General features: G+C 44.3%; 1 protein-coding gene across 2 annotated transcripts in view; it reads left to right on the top strand.

Annotated features, from left to right (window-relative positions):
* The window catches only part of atm (ATM serine/threonine kinase), a 61,556-nt gene that overhangs the window by 42,741 nt on the left and 3,054 nt on the right, over positions 1-15,761 (top strand). The window contains exons 44-60 of one of the 2 annotated variants that reach the window (XM_002934928.5): positions 540-644; positions 2,188-2,307; positions 2,550-2,784; positions 3,095-3,262; positions 3,909-4,028; positions 4,335-4,549; positions 5,391-5,598; positions 5,675-5,788; positions 6,350-6,508; positions 6,678-6,816; positions 8,102-8,184; positions 10,603-10,743; positions 12,314-12,430; positions 12,715-12,864; positions 13,996-14,161; positions 14,509-14,595; positions 14,676-14,790. In XM_002934928.5, the coding sequence (XP_002934974.3) occupies positions 540-644; positions 2,188-2,307; positions 2,550-2,784; positions 3,095-3,262; positions 3,909-4,028; positions 4,335-4,549; positions 5,391-5,598; positions 5,675-5,788; positions 6,350-6,508; positions 6,678-6,816; positions 8,102-8,184; positions 10,603-10,743; positions 12,314-12,430; positions 12,715-12,864; positions 13,996-14,161; positions 14,509-14,595; positions 14,676-14,790 (2,442 nt within the window). Of the gene's footprint in view, positions 1-539; positions 645-2,187; positions 2,308-2,549; positions 2,785-3,094; positions 3,263-3,908; positions 4,029-4,334; positions 4,550-5,390; positions 5,599-5,674; positions 5,789-6,349; positions 6,509-6,677; positions 6,817-8,101; positions 8,185-10,602; positions 10,744-12,313; positions 12,431-12,714; positions 12,865-13,995; positions 14,162-14,508; positions 14,596-14,675; positions 14,791-15,761 lie in introns of those variants that run through there. The other variant, XM_031897311.1, reaches the window with a different exon arrangement.

Below are 15,761 nucleotides of genomic sequence, written 5' to 3'. Positions count from 1 at the left end.
GCTGACTAGCAAACTAACTAGCCAACTTCATTTCATGTACTTAATTTGTTAAGGTGCCCATACACGGGCATATTCGGGTCCTTCAGACTGATTCGGCAGCTTTTCTGCCTGTGTAAATTAGTAAGTAAAAAAGTAAATTTGTAAGGGTGGCAACCCTGCCTATAAATCCTTCCCTTCCCTGCCCCTCTCCATGGCAGATCACGCCCAGCCTAGTTACTGCCCTGCCTGTTCATTTTCCCATCTTGTTACATCATCATCCCTCCAGTGACATCACTCCCTGTCCCCTACCCGAAGGCCGGTATTGCTGCTAAAAAAGGTGCCAACCTTACCTGCCTGACATACTGGCTACACTCATTTATCCTTATTATGTGGCTCACTCTTCAGCCCCACCCAACCCCAAAACTCCCTGGTATCATTTTGGCATCTTGGGGTGTGCAGGTATCAGAGTTAACACATGAGCTGGTAATGCCATAGAGGGGGTTATGCTGAGAATAATTTTACAACGGGAGATAAAACACACTAGTCTTTTATTTTTAAAGGAACGAGACCTGTGGACCTGGTTACCATGAATCGCTCTATCGGGCCGTACAGTCACTGAGGGACAAGGAATTCTGTGGCTTTCATGAGCATATAAAATACGCCAGGCAAGTAGAATATAACCTTGGGCCCCCACCCAGACTAGTGTGATGGCTGTATATATGTGGCTAAGCAGTGGGACAGGCAGGAAGCCATTGTACGGCACACTATGGTATTGGTGGGACAGGGGAGTGAGGGGTGGAATTAAAGGAGCACCAAAACTACATGTGCATAGGAAGCAGTTCATTGGTCAGGCCGTTTCCAAAAAGGGGTGGGGTGGGTTAGGGGCACACACAAGGATAATTGTACAACTGTTTGAATTGTTGAAATGGTAAAATGATACATTACAGCATTTTCATATGGTTTGGCAGTTTTCAACAGTAATGGCCAAGCATCAATCCATGTGTAGCCAAAGCTACCAGCTTCGCTTCATTATTGAAAGCCTTCAAAATTTCTGTTGGGTTGGCCCAAACATATTCATTCTGTCAGTATTACTGTCAAAGCCAATTGGCAAGTCATCTGGGCATTCATCTGACTCTGGGCACTTATAAGTTGTACTTATTATTATAAAATTGTCATGTGCCTTCTGTTTACCTCTATTGCTGTAACTCCTTCCCACTGGGCACCACACCCTGCAGCCATACTTCTGTTATTATGCATTCAGACCCTTCCAGGTTTTATATTCTCACTGTCTGATGGCTGATGGCACACTTCTTTTGTTACCCTACATCAGGGATCCCCAACGTTTCTTACTCGTGAGCCACAGTCAAATATAAAAAGACTTGGGGAGCAACACAAGCATCATAAAGGAGCCATGGAGGAGCCAAATAAGGGCTGTGATTGGCTATTAGGGGCCTCTATGCACACTATCAGCCTACAGGGGCTTTATTTGGTAGGAAATCTTGTTTTTATTCAACCAGAACTTGCCCCCAAGTCAGGAATTCAAAAATAACTACCTGGTTTGGGGGCACTGAGAGCAACACCCAAGGGGTTGGTGAGCAGCATGTTGCCCCTGAGCCACTGTTTGGGGATCACTGCCCTACATGATGAAGGGGTAATGCCCTCCTGCTTGTTTTGTTTCCGTTCAGCATTGCTTGGTGTAAGTGCAATTCCTCACACACATTCCCCCATAGGTAATAAAGACACTAAGTTTTCCAAGAGCAGAAACCTGTATCAACCAATAAGATGTTTGCTTTTAAACAGATCACCAGTAAATTATACCTGCTGATTGGTTGCTATGAGTTACTGCTCCTGGGCAAACTTAGTGCCTTTTATTACATATGGGGGATTGTGCACACATTATTTAGCATCAAGTAAAGTTCAGGTATAGCGAGGATACCCATAGGTGGCACTCTTACACTCTCACATAACTAGGCCTTTCAATGTGCTGGGACGTATGTGTGTATATAGCACCGCCAATGTGCGCAGTGCTTAGGTGTTTCAGTACACAGTTGGATGAGGTCCCTGGCTTTAAGAGCTTACAGTCTTTTTGGCAGGGGAGACAGAAACAAAAAAAAAAGGGTAGAGAAGTGCAAAAAATTGTTAAAAATTGTATTCTGGCCTTAAACTGATTTTATTTTATTGCAAATTTGCTTTTCCATTTCTGTTTAGGGTTAAGGAGGTGGAAGAGCTGTGCCGGGGCAGCCTGGAATCTGTGTACTCTCTCTACCCTGCGCTGTGTCGGCTACAAGCTATCGGGGAGCTTGCAAGTGTGGGGGAGATGTGCTCCAGGTATGTCGTTGATGTTCCTGCCACCTTTGTACCATTGCCCTACTACCTCTGCTACCCCACTGTTCCTAACTGCTCAGGGCAGCTGATCCTCTTTATAACCTCTAAAGCCAGTTTGGGATAGGAACCACTATGTGTCATTGGTTAGCTGTCTGGCTACTATAATGTAGTTTAACTCTGCAACTCTCACAATTCACAGGATGAAGTGAATTGTAATGAGAGTCCCTATGCCGCTTCCTTCTCAGGTCCATCACTGACCATGGGTTAATGGATACTTACTTGAGGTGGCAGAGGCAATCCCAGTTTCTAAAAGACAGTGATTTTGAATTCCTTGAGCCCGTCCTGTCCCTACGGTCTGTGATTCTGGAAACGCTGCTACAGGAGGAGAAGAAGCAACCCAGCCAGGAGTCCCTGAAGAACATCCTAACTAAGCACCTGGTGGATTTATCTAGAATAGCCCGGAGCGCTGGAAACACACAGGTACAGGTTCCCAAACTGTGGGGGCTCAGCCTGAAGCTTAGTTTGTGGGGAGATTTGGGTAGAATGCTTTGCTGTCCGTAAACAAGTGTAAGCCCAGCTAGACGGTCAAATTAGTGTGCTGTTGGGGGCCTTGTTAGCTGCCCTAGATTTTCTTGGAACTATTGCCAGATGACTGATACACTGATACTTCCTTATATCTGTAACTCTGAAAGAAAGGCCCAGATTGTTGACCTCCAAGAGCTTGAACCTGAAAAGGCAGGCACTGCTTTAAGGTGAAAAAAGATTCACACAGAATTCAATTGTCTTGCAGCTTCCAGAGAAAGCCATGTTCCAGATCAAGCAGCATAACCCCAGTCCGTTTGGTGTGTCTGAGTGGCAGCTCGAAGAGGCTCAGATCTTCTGGGATAAAGAGGAGCCAAGCCTAGCGCGGGTGATACTCAAGCAAATGATTAATAAGCTGGAATTAAACAGCTTTGAGGTTTGTAAGAAAGTCTGGCTAATGGGCTACAAACACACTTATTACTCACTGCACCATAGAAACAGCACCACATTATAGGATAAGTAAACTTATAAGTTGATGTCAAATGGATGAGAGGGCTGCTCTAAGCACTATCAATATTTGGCCATACGTGCTGCTCAGAGCTGTTGGGTTAGATCAGTGATCCCCAACCAGTGGTTCAAACAAGATTTACTACCAAATAAAGCCCCCTGTAAGCTGATAGGGTGCATAGAGGCCCCTAATAGCCAATCACAGCCCTTATTTGGCTCCTCCATGAACTTTTATGGTGCTTGTGTTGCTCCCCAAGTCTTTTTACATTTGACTGTGACTCCTGAGTAAGAAAGGCTGGGGACCCCTGGGTTAAGTGAAGTATGGGTTTGTCATGGTGATTTCCCCAACATCATGGACTCCCAGTAAAACCTGAAATAGACTTGGTACATCCACACATTCATAGCACCACTTGCCTGCACATCACTGCCAACAATCAGAATTTGTTCAGTGATTATATGGAGTCCTCCAAAAAATCAAATTTGCTTTTGTTGCGCTGATGGGATTATGCATTCCAGTGTGAGAGCAATTCATATTTGTGTCTAACAAAACTGACTAACTTAGTTGTTATCAACAGACTGAGAATGATTCCACCCTTCGCTTGCTCTATGCCGAGTGTCTGAGGTTATGTGGAAACTGGCTGGCAGAGACCTGCTTGGAGAGTCCCACAGTCATCATGCAGAATTATCTAGAAAAGGTAAGCAGTAAAGACACATAGGGGGTTATGTAATAAAAGGGTTATTGCTCCTGGGCAAACTTAGTGCCTTTTATTACATATGGGGTATAGTGTTTCCATTGCTGCTGCTTGTGACCATTCATACATCATACCCCCCCAAACCACTTCCGCTTTACTTGACTGGGGAGTTCTATGACTGCGGCGAGTCTGGTACCCTGTATTCTTATTGCTCAGAATCAGTGTTTCTGATACTTAGGCCCTGCTGAATTTTCTGACCCACAAGTGGTGCATGGCAGACCCCTGTGATCCCTTTCCCCCCTCCCTCAGGCTGTGGAAGTTGCTGAGTACCCTGATGGGGCCGGAGAGAAGCTGCAGGAGGGCAGAATGAAGGCCTTCCTGTCTCTAGCTCGCTTTTCTGATGCCCAGTATCAGAGGATTGACAACTACATGAAGTCCTCTGAGTTTGAGAACAAACAGGCCTTGCTGAGAAAAGCCAAGGAGGAAGTTGGTCTAATGAAGCAGCACAAGGTTCAGACCAATAGGTGGGTACCTCACTGGCACATTCTGTATTATAGTAGCCAGTTGTTCCTTCGCTGTTGTATACTGCGCTTACCTACATGCTGGAAGGCCACCATATATAAACATGTTAGACACTGCACCCCTGCATTTGTTATTCGCCTATATTAATAAATCAATAAGCCCCTGTGTCCATACATTCTGCTGCCCAGGGTAGGTTGATTTAGTGCCCCTTAAATAATTTCTCATTAAATAATTAAAGAAAGGAAAGGTAAAAACAAGTACTCACAGAAACGCTGCCCTGAGTCCTCTATCAAAAGAAACACAGGATTTCTTGTCTCCTTTTTTGTAAGCATGTTCTTCAGGTATATGATTTCCTCTCTCAGAAAAATCCTTCATTCCCGGGGGCCAGAGTATGCACAGTTCTCTCCTCTCTCCCTTCTCCTGCTCCCCCCTCCCATAAGAATTCACTCCCCCTCCCTTAGGAATGTGTGATCTGAGCTACCAATGGCTAGAGCTGCAGCAGGAAGCTACTGAGACCACACTAAAACAACTAAACAAACAGAGGGAGCTTCTAGGGCTGTTACTCAGGTATGGTAATGGTTTCTGCAGAATAAATATAGCGTTCTAGGTGTCACTAATGTGGCAAATCTATTGGCAGTAAAATGCCAAAATGACCAAAAGGTTACTACTGTCTAGCACTATCATCACTCTTTGCTTTGCATGTCCACCCAACCCATTAGTGATGCCCATATCATAATCTTACAAATACTTTTATGAGTCTGTTTTTTTTTTGCCTTGAACACAATGCCATGGGGAAATAAATTCACAAAGTGGCCCAATCACCTGCTGCAATTTGCCCGGCAGGTACACGGTGAAGGTGCAGCGAGAGCTGGAGCTGGATGAATGTGCCATCCTGGCGCTGAGGGAGGACAGAAAGCGGTTCTTGTGCAAAGCAGTAGAGAACTACATCAGCTGCCTCGTTTCTGGAGAGGAACACGACATGTGGATCTTCCGCCTTTGCTCCCTCTGGCTTGAGAATTCCGCAGTGTCGGAAGTGAACAGTATGATGAGGGTACGGCACATCCCCTGAGGAGCAACTGGTCAATTAGGGAAAAAAAATGCTCAGTCATCTGTTTTGTCATTTACAGCAAGATGCCCAGAGGATCCCATCCCACAAATTCCTGCCTCTGATGTACCAACTGGCTGCTCGTATGGGCACCAAGAAGATGGGAAACCTGGGATTTCATGACGTCCTTAATAATGTAATGACATTCTACCTTGCCACACCAGCCAGGGCGATTGTTCTGCCATTTGATTGAGACATGTAATTGGCCAATCAAATGGAGCTCAAAATAGGATCATCTTGTAATTTATTTTAATTACAATATACAGTTTTTTAATTTCCCTATGGGACCAAACTGTAAATTATATCCTTATAAATGGTGTTTTGTGATGTCATTAGTTAGTGATGTCGTTGTTGTCACATGACTCATTGAAACTTGTTTATCATAATGAACCCCCTGTTGTAAAATATGAGGCTATTAGAAGTCACTTTGGAGTTCCATGATCTGTATAAAAGTACCCTGTGTTCAGCCTGGTGCCTTTATGTGGTCATGGAACACCTTGGTGACTTCCTAATATCCTTATATTTTACAATAGGGGGTACGTTATTCATTATATCATGAGTGTGCTTGAACTGGCCACCCAGGTTATGACCTCTAAGAAACACCTATTGTATATGCTAAACATAACCCTATTATGAACGTTACTTTATATAGAGATTGCATGCTTCTTGTTGGTGAACTGCTTCCTTTTACTAACAGCTGATTGGTCGGATTTCAATGGACCACCCACATCACACGCTGTTTATTATCCTGGCTCTGGCCAATGCAAACAAAGACGATCAGCTGATGAAACCGGAGGCTGTGAAACGGGGCCGGCTCACCAAGAATGCCCCCAAACAGATCTCCCAGCTAGATGAGGTACGTTTGTATTTGGGTTCTTCATCTTCAACAACTGGATGGGAGATATTTCCCTGCTGATGATTTCCTTGGGTCTGGAACTGACCAGAGAAACATCAGATGGCTGTTATGTTATTAAGAGTGTGTGCTTAATTGTACTGCTTTCACTAATCATTGAACGACCCTGTAGGATCGCATGGAAGCCGCGCGCCACATCGTCGATACCATAAAAAAGCAGAGGACTAACATGGTGCGAGATGTGGAGAGACTCTGTGATGCCTATATAACCCTTGCCAACATGGATGCCAACCAGTGGAAATCCCAGAGAAGTAAGTTATTCTATCAGCACAGTTACTCCATCAACAAAATGGTACCTCAGTGAATATAGAAACCAAACGCTGGGCCCATGCATTCCTCATAATGAGGAGCCACAGCTCTTTCTCATTTTCTGCAGTTTCAGTCATTGGGTTGTTTGGTGGGTACAACGGAACAGTTGAAGGCGGCTGTGCATGGGTGTAACCACTTGGTAGGTGTCTATTTGGTATTAATCAGAGACCATGCAGGATGGGGCAGTGTTGGTCTAATTCAGCCGTACCATGGTGTAGTAAAGGTAGATACATCCTTGTATACAATAGAACAATATGGGATGGTGAGCGTGCTGCCAAAGTGGGGTTACGTGGCACACACTGCGAGGTTACGTGGCACACACTGCGGGTTACATTGCACATACTGCGGGGTTACATTGCACACACTGCGGGGGTTACATTGCACATACTGCGGGGTTACATTGCACACGCTGCGGGGTTATGTTGCACACACTGCGGGGTTACGTTGCACACACTGCGGGGTTACGTTGCACACACTGCGGGGTTACGTTGCACACACTGCGGGGTTACGTTGCACACACTGCGGGGTTACATTACACACACTGCGGGGTTACATTACACACACACTGCTGGGTTACGTTACTTACACTGCGGGGTTACATTACACACACACTGCTGGGTTACGTTACACACACTGCGGGGTTACATTACACACACACTGCTGGGTTACGTTACACACACTGCAGGGTTACATTACACACACTGCGGGGTTACATTACAAACACTGCGGGGTTACATTACACACACTGCGGGGTTACATTACACACACTGCGGGGTTACATTACACACACACTGCTGGGTTACGTTACACACACTGCTGGGTTACGTTACACACACTGCGGGGTTACGTTACACACACACTGCTGGGTTACGTTACACACACTGTAGGGTTACCTTACACACACCGCGGGGTTACATTACAAACACTGCGGGGTTACATTACACACACTGCGGGGTTACATTACAAACACTGCGGGGTTACATTACACACACTGCGGGGTTACATTACACACGCTGCGGGGTTACATTACAAACACTGCGGGGTTACATTACACACACTGCGGGGTTACATTACACACACTGCGGGGTTACATTACACACACTGCGGGGTTACATTACAAACACTGCGGGGTTACATTACACACACTGCGGGGTTACATTACACACACTGCGGGGTTACGTTGCACACGCTGCGGGGTTACATTACATTCACTTTCTCTCATTGTAGATGCCATCCCCATCCCATCAGACCAACCCATCACTAAACTGAATAAACTGCATGACGTTGTGATTCCAACTATGGAAATCAAGGTGCGTAAATAACGCTAAAGAATTCGAAAACTATATAAAATGAAGACCAATTGAAATTGTCTCAGAATATCACTGACTACGCCATACTTAAAGGACATATCAACCCCAAAAATATTTTTTTGCCTAATAAAAGAATCTTAATTCTAAGCAACTTTGCAGTATACATTCATTACATATTTGTAATGGTTTCTGAGTTATTTGTATTTATAATTGCTATTAAGAGCAGTGTCAGTCTTTTTCTATTCCCTACCCTGGGAGCTCTGACTGAAACAATGTAACACAAGCCAGCTGACTGACAGACCTGTATTGCTGGAGGAGACTGACCTTTGCAACATTGTTTAAAAAGTAACAACCAGGAGTTCAGCAAATGCTGCTTTCTGTAGAAATTACATTTACAAATAACTTTTAAATCACTAATCATTTTTAATAATTTGATTTGCTTAGAATTGTGTTTTCTTTTATTAGGCAAAAACATTTTTTCAGAGTTGACATGCCCTTTAAAGTTTATTTGATGGTAAACTACGCTTTATTGAAAAATAAATGGAAGATAAATTATACTTGTATTTTCTTTTACAAATTACTTAATAAAAGTAGCTAATCCAGGGGTGGGCAAACTACGGCCCGCGGGCCACATCCGGCCCGTTTACCTTTTTAATCCGGCCCGCAGACTCCTGATTGGTTGCGCCCCGTGCGTGCGCGTGACGTCAGAACGCACGGGGCGCAACCGTATAAAACTTCAGATGCAGCGGGAGCCGGGGGACTGACACAGCCAGAGGAGGCAGGAGGTCGCTGGAGCATGGAGCCAAAGGAAGCTGTAGGTCGCTGGGGGGGGAGAGCTGGTGGGAGGATGTTGAGGAGGATGATGGGAAGAACGCTGGGGGGAGCTGCAGGATGCTGAGTAGGATGCTGAGGGGGGAACTGAAGGATGCTGGGGGGAACTGCAGGATGCTGGGGAGTGGAACTGGAGGATGCTGGGTGGGATGCTGGGGGTGAGCTGAAGGATGCTGGGGTGGGGAGCTGCAGGATGCTGGGTGGGATGCTGGGGGTGAGCTGAAGGATGCTGGGGTGGGGAGCTGCAGGATGCTGGGTGGGAGCTGAGAGGCCCCGTGATTTCTAATGGCGGCCCTGGGCATAACGCTGGTCCGGCCCGGCCCGGGCCATCTGTAAGTCAATGTGGCCTCTGAGCCAAAAAGTTTGCCCACCCCTGAGCTAATCATTCTATCTCATCTTTCTATTTCTTGGTCATAATTCCCCTTTTTTCTGTCTCTCTAAATCATCATTCTCTCTATCACTCCAGCTCATCTTTCTCACTAACTCATCTTTCTAGACCTCTAGCTCATTTTTCTATGGCTCATCTTTCTCTTACTCTGCCACTCTAGCTTATCTTTCTACCACTTTAGCTCATCATTCTATCTCTCTAGCTCATCGTTCTTTCTCTCTAGCTCATCATTCTTTCTCTCAAGCTCATCATTCTATCTCTCTAGCTCATCATTCTATCTCTCTAGCTCATCATTCTATCTCTCTAGCTCATCCCTCTATCTCTCTAGCTCATCCCTCTATCTTTAGCTCATCCCTCTATCTTTAGCTCATCCCTCTATCTTTAGCTCATCATTCTATCTTTCTAGCTCATCCCTCTATCTCTCTAGCTCATCCCTCTATCTTTAGCTCATCATTCTATCTTTCTAGCTTATCCCTCTATCTCTCTAGCTCATCCCTCTATCTTTAGCTCATCCCTCTATCTTTAGCTCATCATTCTATCTCTGTAACTCATCCCTCTATCTCTAGCTCATCCCTCTATCTCTAGCTCATCATTCTTTCTCTCTAGCTCATCATTCTTTCTCTCTAGCTCATCATTCTATCTCTGTAGCTCATCCCTCTATCTCTAGCTCATCCCTCTATCTCTAGCTCATCATCTCTCTGTTACTCTAGCTCATTTTTCTATCAGTAGCTTTTATTTCTCTTGCTCTCGACTTTAGTTCATCTTTCGAAATTCCACCTTTCTCTCTGTCTCATTTTTCAATTTGTTTTTGTAACCAATTAAAGATGACCAATTACAAATTGCTGAAGAATTGCTATGTGTAAATGATAGTGTGGGGCACAGTTACTAAAGGCTGAAAGGACAATCTGTTCCTATAAGCTTATGGAGTATCAGTATGAGGGCACCCTTTGATAAAGATCAATGCCTTTTGGGTTCATTAAGGGCTCAACGTCCCTGTGGTGGCAGTGGCACAAGTAGCAATACAGCTTATTCGCTTGTAATATGCCATAACGTTTGTAATGCAAAATCAGAATTGACAGTTAATGTGGAAGTGTGGGTGCTGACAGTAGCAGGCCGGATAGAGCAGAGGCTTTGGGTGCCCCAGGCACATGAATAATGACCCATGTTTAGCTGAATCTCTGCTTAATATCACTTGGCAGGTTGACCCCAGTGGGAAGTATGAAAACCTGGTGACAATCGTATCTTTTAAACCTGAGTTCCGCCTGGCCGGGGGCCTTAATCTGCCGAAGATAATTGACTGTGTCGGCTCCGATGGGAAAGAGAGGAGACAGCTTGTCAAGGTTTCTTTCATGAGTTTCATCCCAAGCGCTGTACCATACACTGTATAAACCGCTGCTGCTCCACCAACTTGTATTATTCATTCAATTATGGGATTATTTATTTATTCATGGAAACGTTTACACTGAGACCATAAAAGCACAGGAAATTGGTTAATTGGTTATATATTATGTAAAGACCAATGTGTTTAGATTAAAACAGCCTCCTTGTAAGGGAACTGTATAATAGGATGGGTTATGTCTCAATTAGAACCTGCCCTTTAATAGGAGCACAATAAAGCATTAATGCTTTTCTCTGTGTAGCTGGGCATTTGCAGGCCTAATTGGCTGATAGAAAAAAATATTTAATAATTAACCTTGTATTGTGGCTTCAGTATATAAAGTACATTGTGAGTGGGCCCCTAAGCTCAGGAATCAGCAGAAAAGAAGATGGGGGGCTACTGGGGCATCTTTGGGGGCACAGATCTTCCCTGCTAAAGGGCTGTGGGTGCCTTGGGCTGGTACAGGAGCCCAAAACATAATGTACTAATTCTTAACCATTCGTTTACTTTAATTGTTTACAACTTGTGTGTTTTGCCCAGCGAGCAGTTTGGTTGGTCAGTTATATTTTAGCGCCACGTGCAGAGCCTGAGAAATAGGCACGTATATGAACATTACCGCCACCTGATCCTTCTTACATATTCCAGCCCCCCTGCTATAGCATTGGATCTGCATTGTGCTGCTCTTCTCCTTTTATTAAAACACAATTAGTGACAAGTGGAACAGCGGAACAGTCTGTTGCCAGCACAAAGCTCAGTGCCCAGGAGTGGCCTTACACACACATCTACTGGGCAGGTAGAATTCAGTTCCCTGGGTGGATAAATATCACTTTACAAACAGTGGGAAAATGCGTTCTCTATTATTACATATAAGGGTATGCGGAGGTCACAGATGTGTATAACAAGCTGAGCACATATAGGCTACACAAATCCAAGGTGAGATAAAACCAGTATGCAGGACATTGGGTATTTGCCATTGCCCCCTGTGCAAGTGCTAGAGCACTAAGGGTGCAGAATTGCTCTCCCTTGGGGCCCACACTTGCGCACAGGGCAATAGTCTATATACACTGTGTATTATACCTGGAATAGTCAGGCAGTATGTATAGGGTTTCCCAGCACTTTCTGCTAACTGGCATTTCCTGACCTTGAGCAATGCGTAAGGAATTGGGGGTTGGGGGGGGTGCAAAAAAAATTGCCTTTTTGCACAAATTTGTTGTACTTTTCACTGTTCTAGAGGCCTCTTTATTGAGATCAGCAGCCCCTTACATAAGGGCTTCTGCTACAGGGATGTGCTATGTTTGGGTAAGTGACTATTGAGTGCTAGAAATGTGGGGAACCAATCAGCTGCTTGTACCAGACAGTGGATTCATTCAGTCAGTCAAAGTGCACATCATCCATTGGCTGCACTGCTGAAAATAGTTGGACCCCCCAAAGAAGCAGAGGATATGGGTGTCCATTTTTGGGAGTGAGAGAAGAGTAGAGGCATTGAGCGCATAATTTGGGTGAAATGACGTGTCCCCCCTGCTGTCTGACAGGGCAGAGATGACCTGAGGCAAGATGCAGTCATGCAGCAAGTGTTCCAGATGTGCAACACATTATTGCAGCGCAACAGCGAGACGAGGAAAAGAAAGCTGACTATCCGCAGATACAAGGTAGGTACACACCTTGTGCGACACCTGTACATTCTGCACTTTCTTGCTTTTCCATCTCGTCCACTTGCTTCATTTTTATAGGAAAATTGTAAGAAATATTTATCCTTCCCAAATCAGTCCAAGTACTTTTTTCATTGTTACTTTCCATGTAAATGGCTCCTTCTATAGTAGTGCATTTCCCTAGGTTTTCTTATTGTTTCTGACAGGAGATGCCATAAAGTGAGGATGCGATCTGAATACTTTGCAGTCTCTTTTTATTTCTATTAACTTGTGTCTTTGTGCAGGTCGTCCCCTTGTCCCAGAGAAGTGGCGTGCTCGAGTGGTGCACGGGGACAGTTCCGATTGGGGAATACCTTGTCAATGAGAAAGAAGGTGCACACAAGCGTTACCGCCCAAGGGATTATGGCAGCTTACAGTGCCAAAGGAAAATGATGGCAAGTTTTCTGCTATATTTGTTACAGTATTCTCACTGTCCTGTCAGCAGGGCCATCTGTGTGTTTGTTTAGTCATATTTTCTTGCTGCAAACTAGTCCCAGGCTGAGCGCAGAAGCAATGGCTTGTACCAGTAGAGCCCTGTTAGGGTGAAAAGCATGTGTGTGTATCTATAGATATAGCTACTTGTGTACACAGGGCTGTACATTCTAATAGATGTGAAAGGGAACAATGAATATTAGAACATAAACATACGGTTAGCGCTAAGAGTCACAAATGGAATGAGGTCCGTGCCCCATAGAGCTTACAGTCTAAGTCTATGTGCCAGGTAACTAAACAAAAAATAGCAAAAAAAAGAAAGCAACTAAGTAAAACGTAACCTTTAATTACCTAATTGTTTCAATAATCTTTCTTTCTCCCCACTCAGAGGGTGGGGGATTTGACATGTGACTATAAATTTAGGAATAATGTAATTAAAAGTTAAGTTTTACTTAGTTGCTTTCTGTATCTGAATGGTAAGTGAGTGGTGGAACCAATGGATCCTCTTTTTTTCCTATTTTTTGTTTAGTTTATCATTTGGATCTTGCGCACATCCTAATCTAGAATTTTTCCTCATTGAGTGGGGCTGCGTTCCTTCAATCTATTGCTGTTTTATGTTTCAGTAAAGCTGAGCATAAATAAATCCCTTCATTTCCTGGATTTTTGCCTGATTTGGGCAAATTGGACTGATCCAGTTATTTGGACCCTAGGCCGATGATCAGATCATAATAAATACCTATGGAAACTATATCAGACGGGCAGATAAAGTACTCAAGCCATGATATTTTCAGATATACAATTGGCTGATCTCAGGCCATGTATTGGTAAGACAGGTTGCTGGATTGCTCCCATACACAGGCTATTTAAGCTGAGGGGCTGAGGGTGGAGCTAATTAGGTCCATGTATGAGGAGTATAGGTCCATGTATGAGCAAGCTGTATTGGGCAGCTATCAATTAGCACGACTAAGTCAATTAGAGTCTGGGTGTAATTGCAACTAGAAAATAATGTTTAATAAAAGATCACCTTGTTTGTCCTGTCCCATTCATTTGGCAAACTCATTTGTTCTTATTTCTCCTTTGCTGTGTGTTGGCAGGAGGTGCAGAGAGGACGCTTCGAAGAGAAGTACCAGACATTTCTCGACATTTCCGAGAACTTCCGCCCAGTCTTTCGCTACTTCTGCATGGAGAAGTTTCTGGATCCTGCCATGTGGTTTGAGAAACGTTTAGCATACACTCGCAGTGTGGCCACATCCTCCATAGGTACAACAGCCCTATATTAACTGCCTCTGTGAGCCTTACCGGCACCATGGCTGCCCAATTCCAACTAGTCATTCTGTATTCTGACATTTACCATTCTTATTCAGCTATTGGGGCTGCAGTAGAGCAGTCACATTGCAGTTGAGCAGTTAGAATAAAGAAGGGGTTCATATCAGAGTCATATTGTAGTCTAGACAGTTACACTTCAGAGGAACTGAACTGAAGAAGTCAGATTGTATCTGAGCAGTCACATTGTAGGAGTCCATGCTGCTTGCTTTCAGTGCCGCAGGTTTGTTGGTTGTTTACAAAGAAATGTACCATAACTCAATATTGTTCTTCTGTGTCCTTAGTCGGCTACATTGTTGGGCTCGGAGACAGACATGTCCAGAACATCCTTATAGATGAGGAGAGCGCTGAACTCGTACACATTGACTTAGGTAGGGGAAGATTGAATTCCCTTAGCTCAACTGTTGTATCTAGTCATGCCCTGCACTAATTCCCATGTTACCTCTGGCAGGAGTGGCTTTCGAGCAGGGTAAGATTCTGCCTACACCAGAAACTGTTCCCTTCCGGCTCACAAGAGATATCGTGGATGGTATGGGCATCACTGGAGTTGAAGGGGTTTTTAGAAGGTAAGTTTGTTTTATTAACATAATTAACAAAAAAGCTTGTGAAGGGCAAGGTGCTGCTGCTCAGATACAGTTGATTGGTTTGGGAGTGGAAGGCAAAAATACACGGACACCCTTTCTTATTATTAATATTGGCAGTTTAAGCACCGCCCATCATTGCCAACACAGGTGCCTCTATATGGTACAACTACATTCTCGACCGTTCCGTGTTTCCTACTTTGTAGCAACAGTTTGGGTATTTCTATTCCCTTTCCTATTTCAGCACAATAATGCCCCCATGCCTAAAATAAGGCGCATACAGAATGAGTTTGCTTAGATAAAAGTGGAAGAACTTGGATGAGTTCTTAAACATGTATGTGAGTGTATAAATAGGTCAGTGTGGGTCTGTATGTGAGTGTATAGATAGGTCAGTGTGGGTCTGTATGTGAGTGTATAGATAGGTCAGTATGGGTCTGTATGTGAGTGGATAGATAGGTCAGTATGGGTCTGTATGTGAGTGGATAGATAGGTCAGTATGGGTCTGTATGTGAGTGTATAGATAGGTCAGTGTGGGTCTGTATGTGAGTGGATAGATAGGTCAGTGTGGGTCTGTATGTGAGTGGATAGATAGGTCAGTGTGGGTCTGTATGTGAGTGGATAGATAGGTCAGTGTGGGTCTGTATGTGAGTGGATAGATAGGTCAGTATGGGTCTGTATGTGAGTGTATAAATAGGTCAGTATGGGTCTGTATGTGAGTGGATAGATAGGTCAGTATGGGTCTGTATGTGAGTGGATAGATAGGTCAGTATGGGTCTGTATGTGAGTGGATAGATAGGTCAGTGTGGGTCTGTATGTGAGTGTATAAATAGGTCAGTGTGGGTCTGTATGTGAGTAGATAGATAGGTCAGTGTGGGTCTGTATGTGAGTGGATAGATAGGTCAGTGTGGGTCTGTATGTGAGTGGATAGATAGGTCAGTGTGGGTCTGTATGTGAGT

Source organism: Xenopus tropicalis, chromosome 2, assembly GCF_000004195.4.
Source record: "Xenopus tropicalis strain Nigerian chromosome 2, UCB_Xtro_10.0, whole genome shotgun sequence".
Lineage (NCBI taxonomy): Eukaryota > Metazoa > Chordata > Amphibia > Anura > Pipidae > Xenopus > Xenopus tropicalis.
The sequence above is the reverse complement of the archived record's forward strand: the minus strand, read 5'-3'. Positions and strand labels throughout refer to the sequence as shown.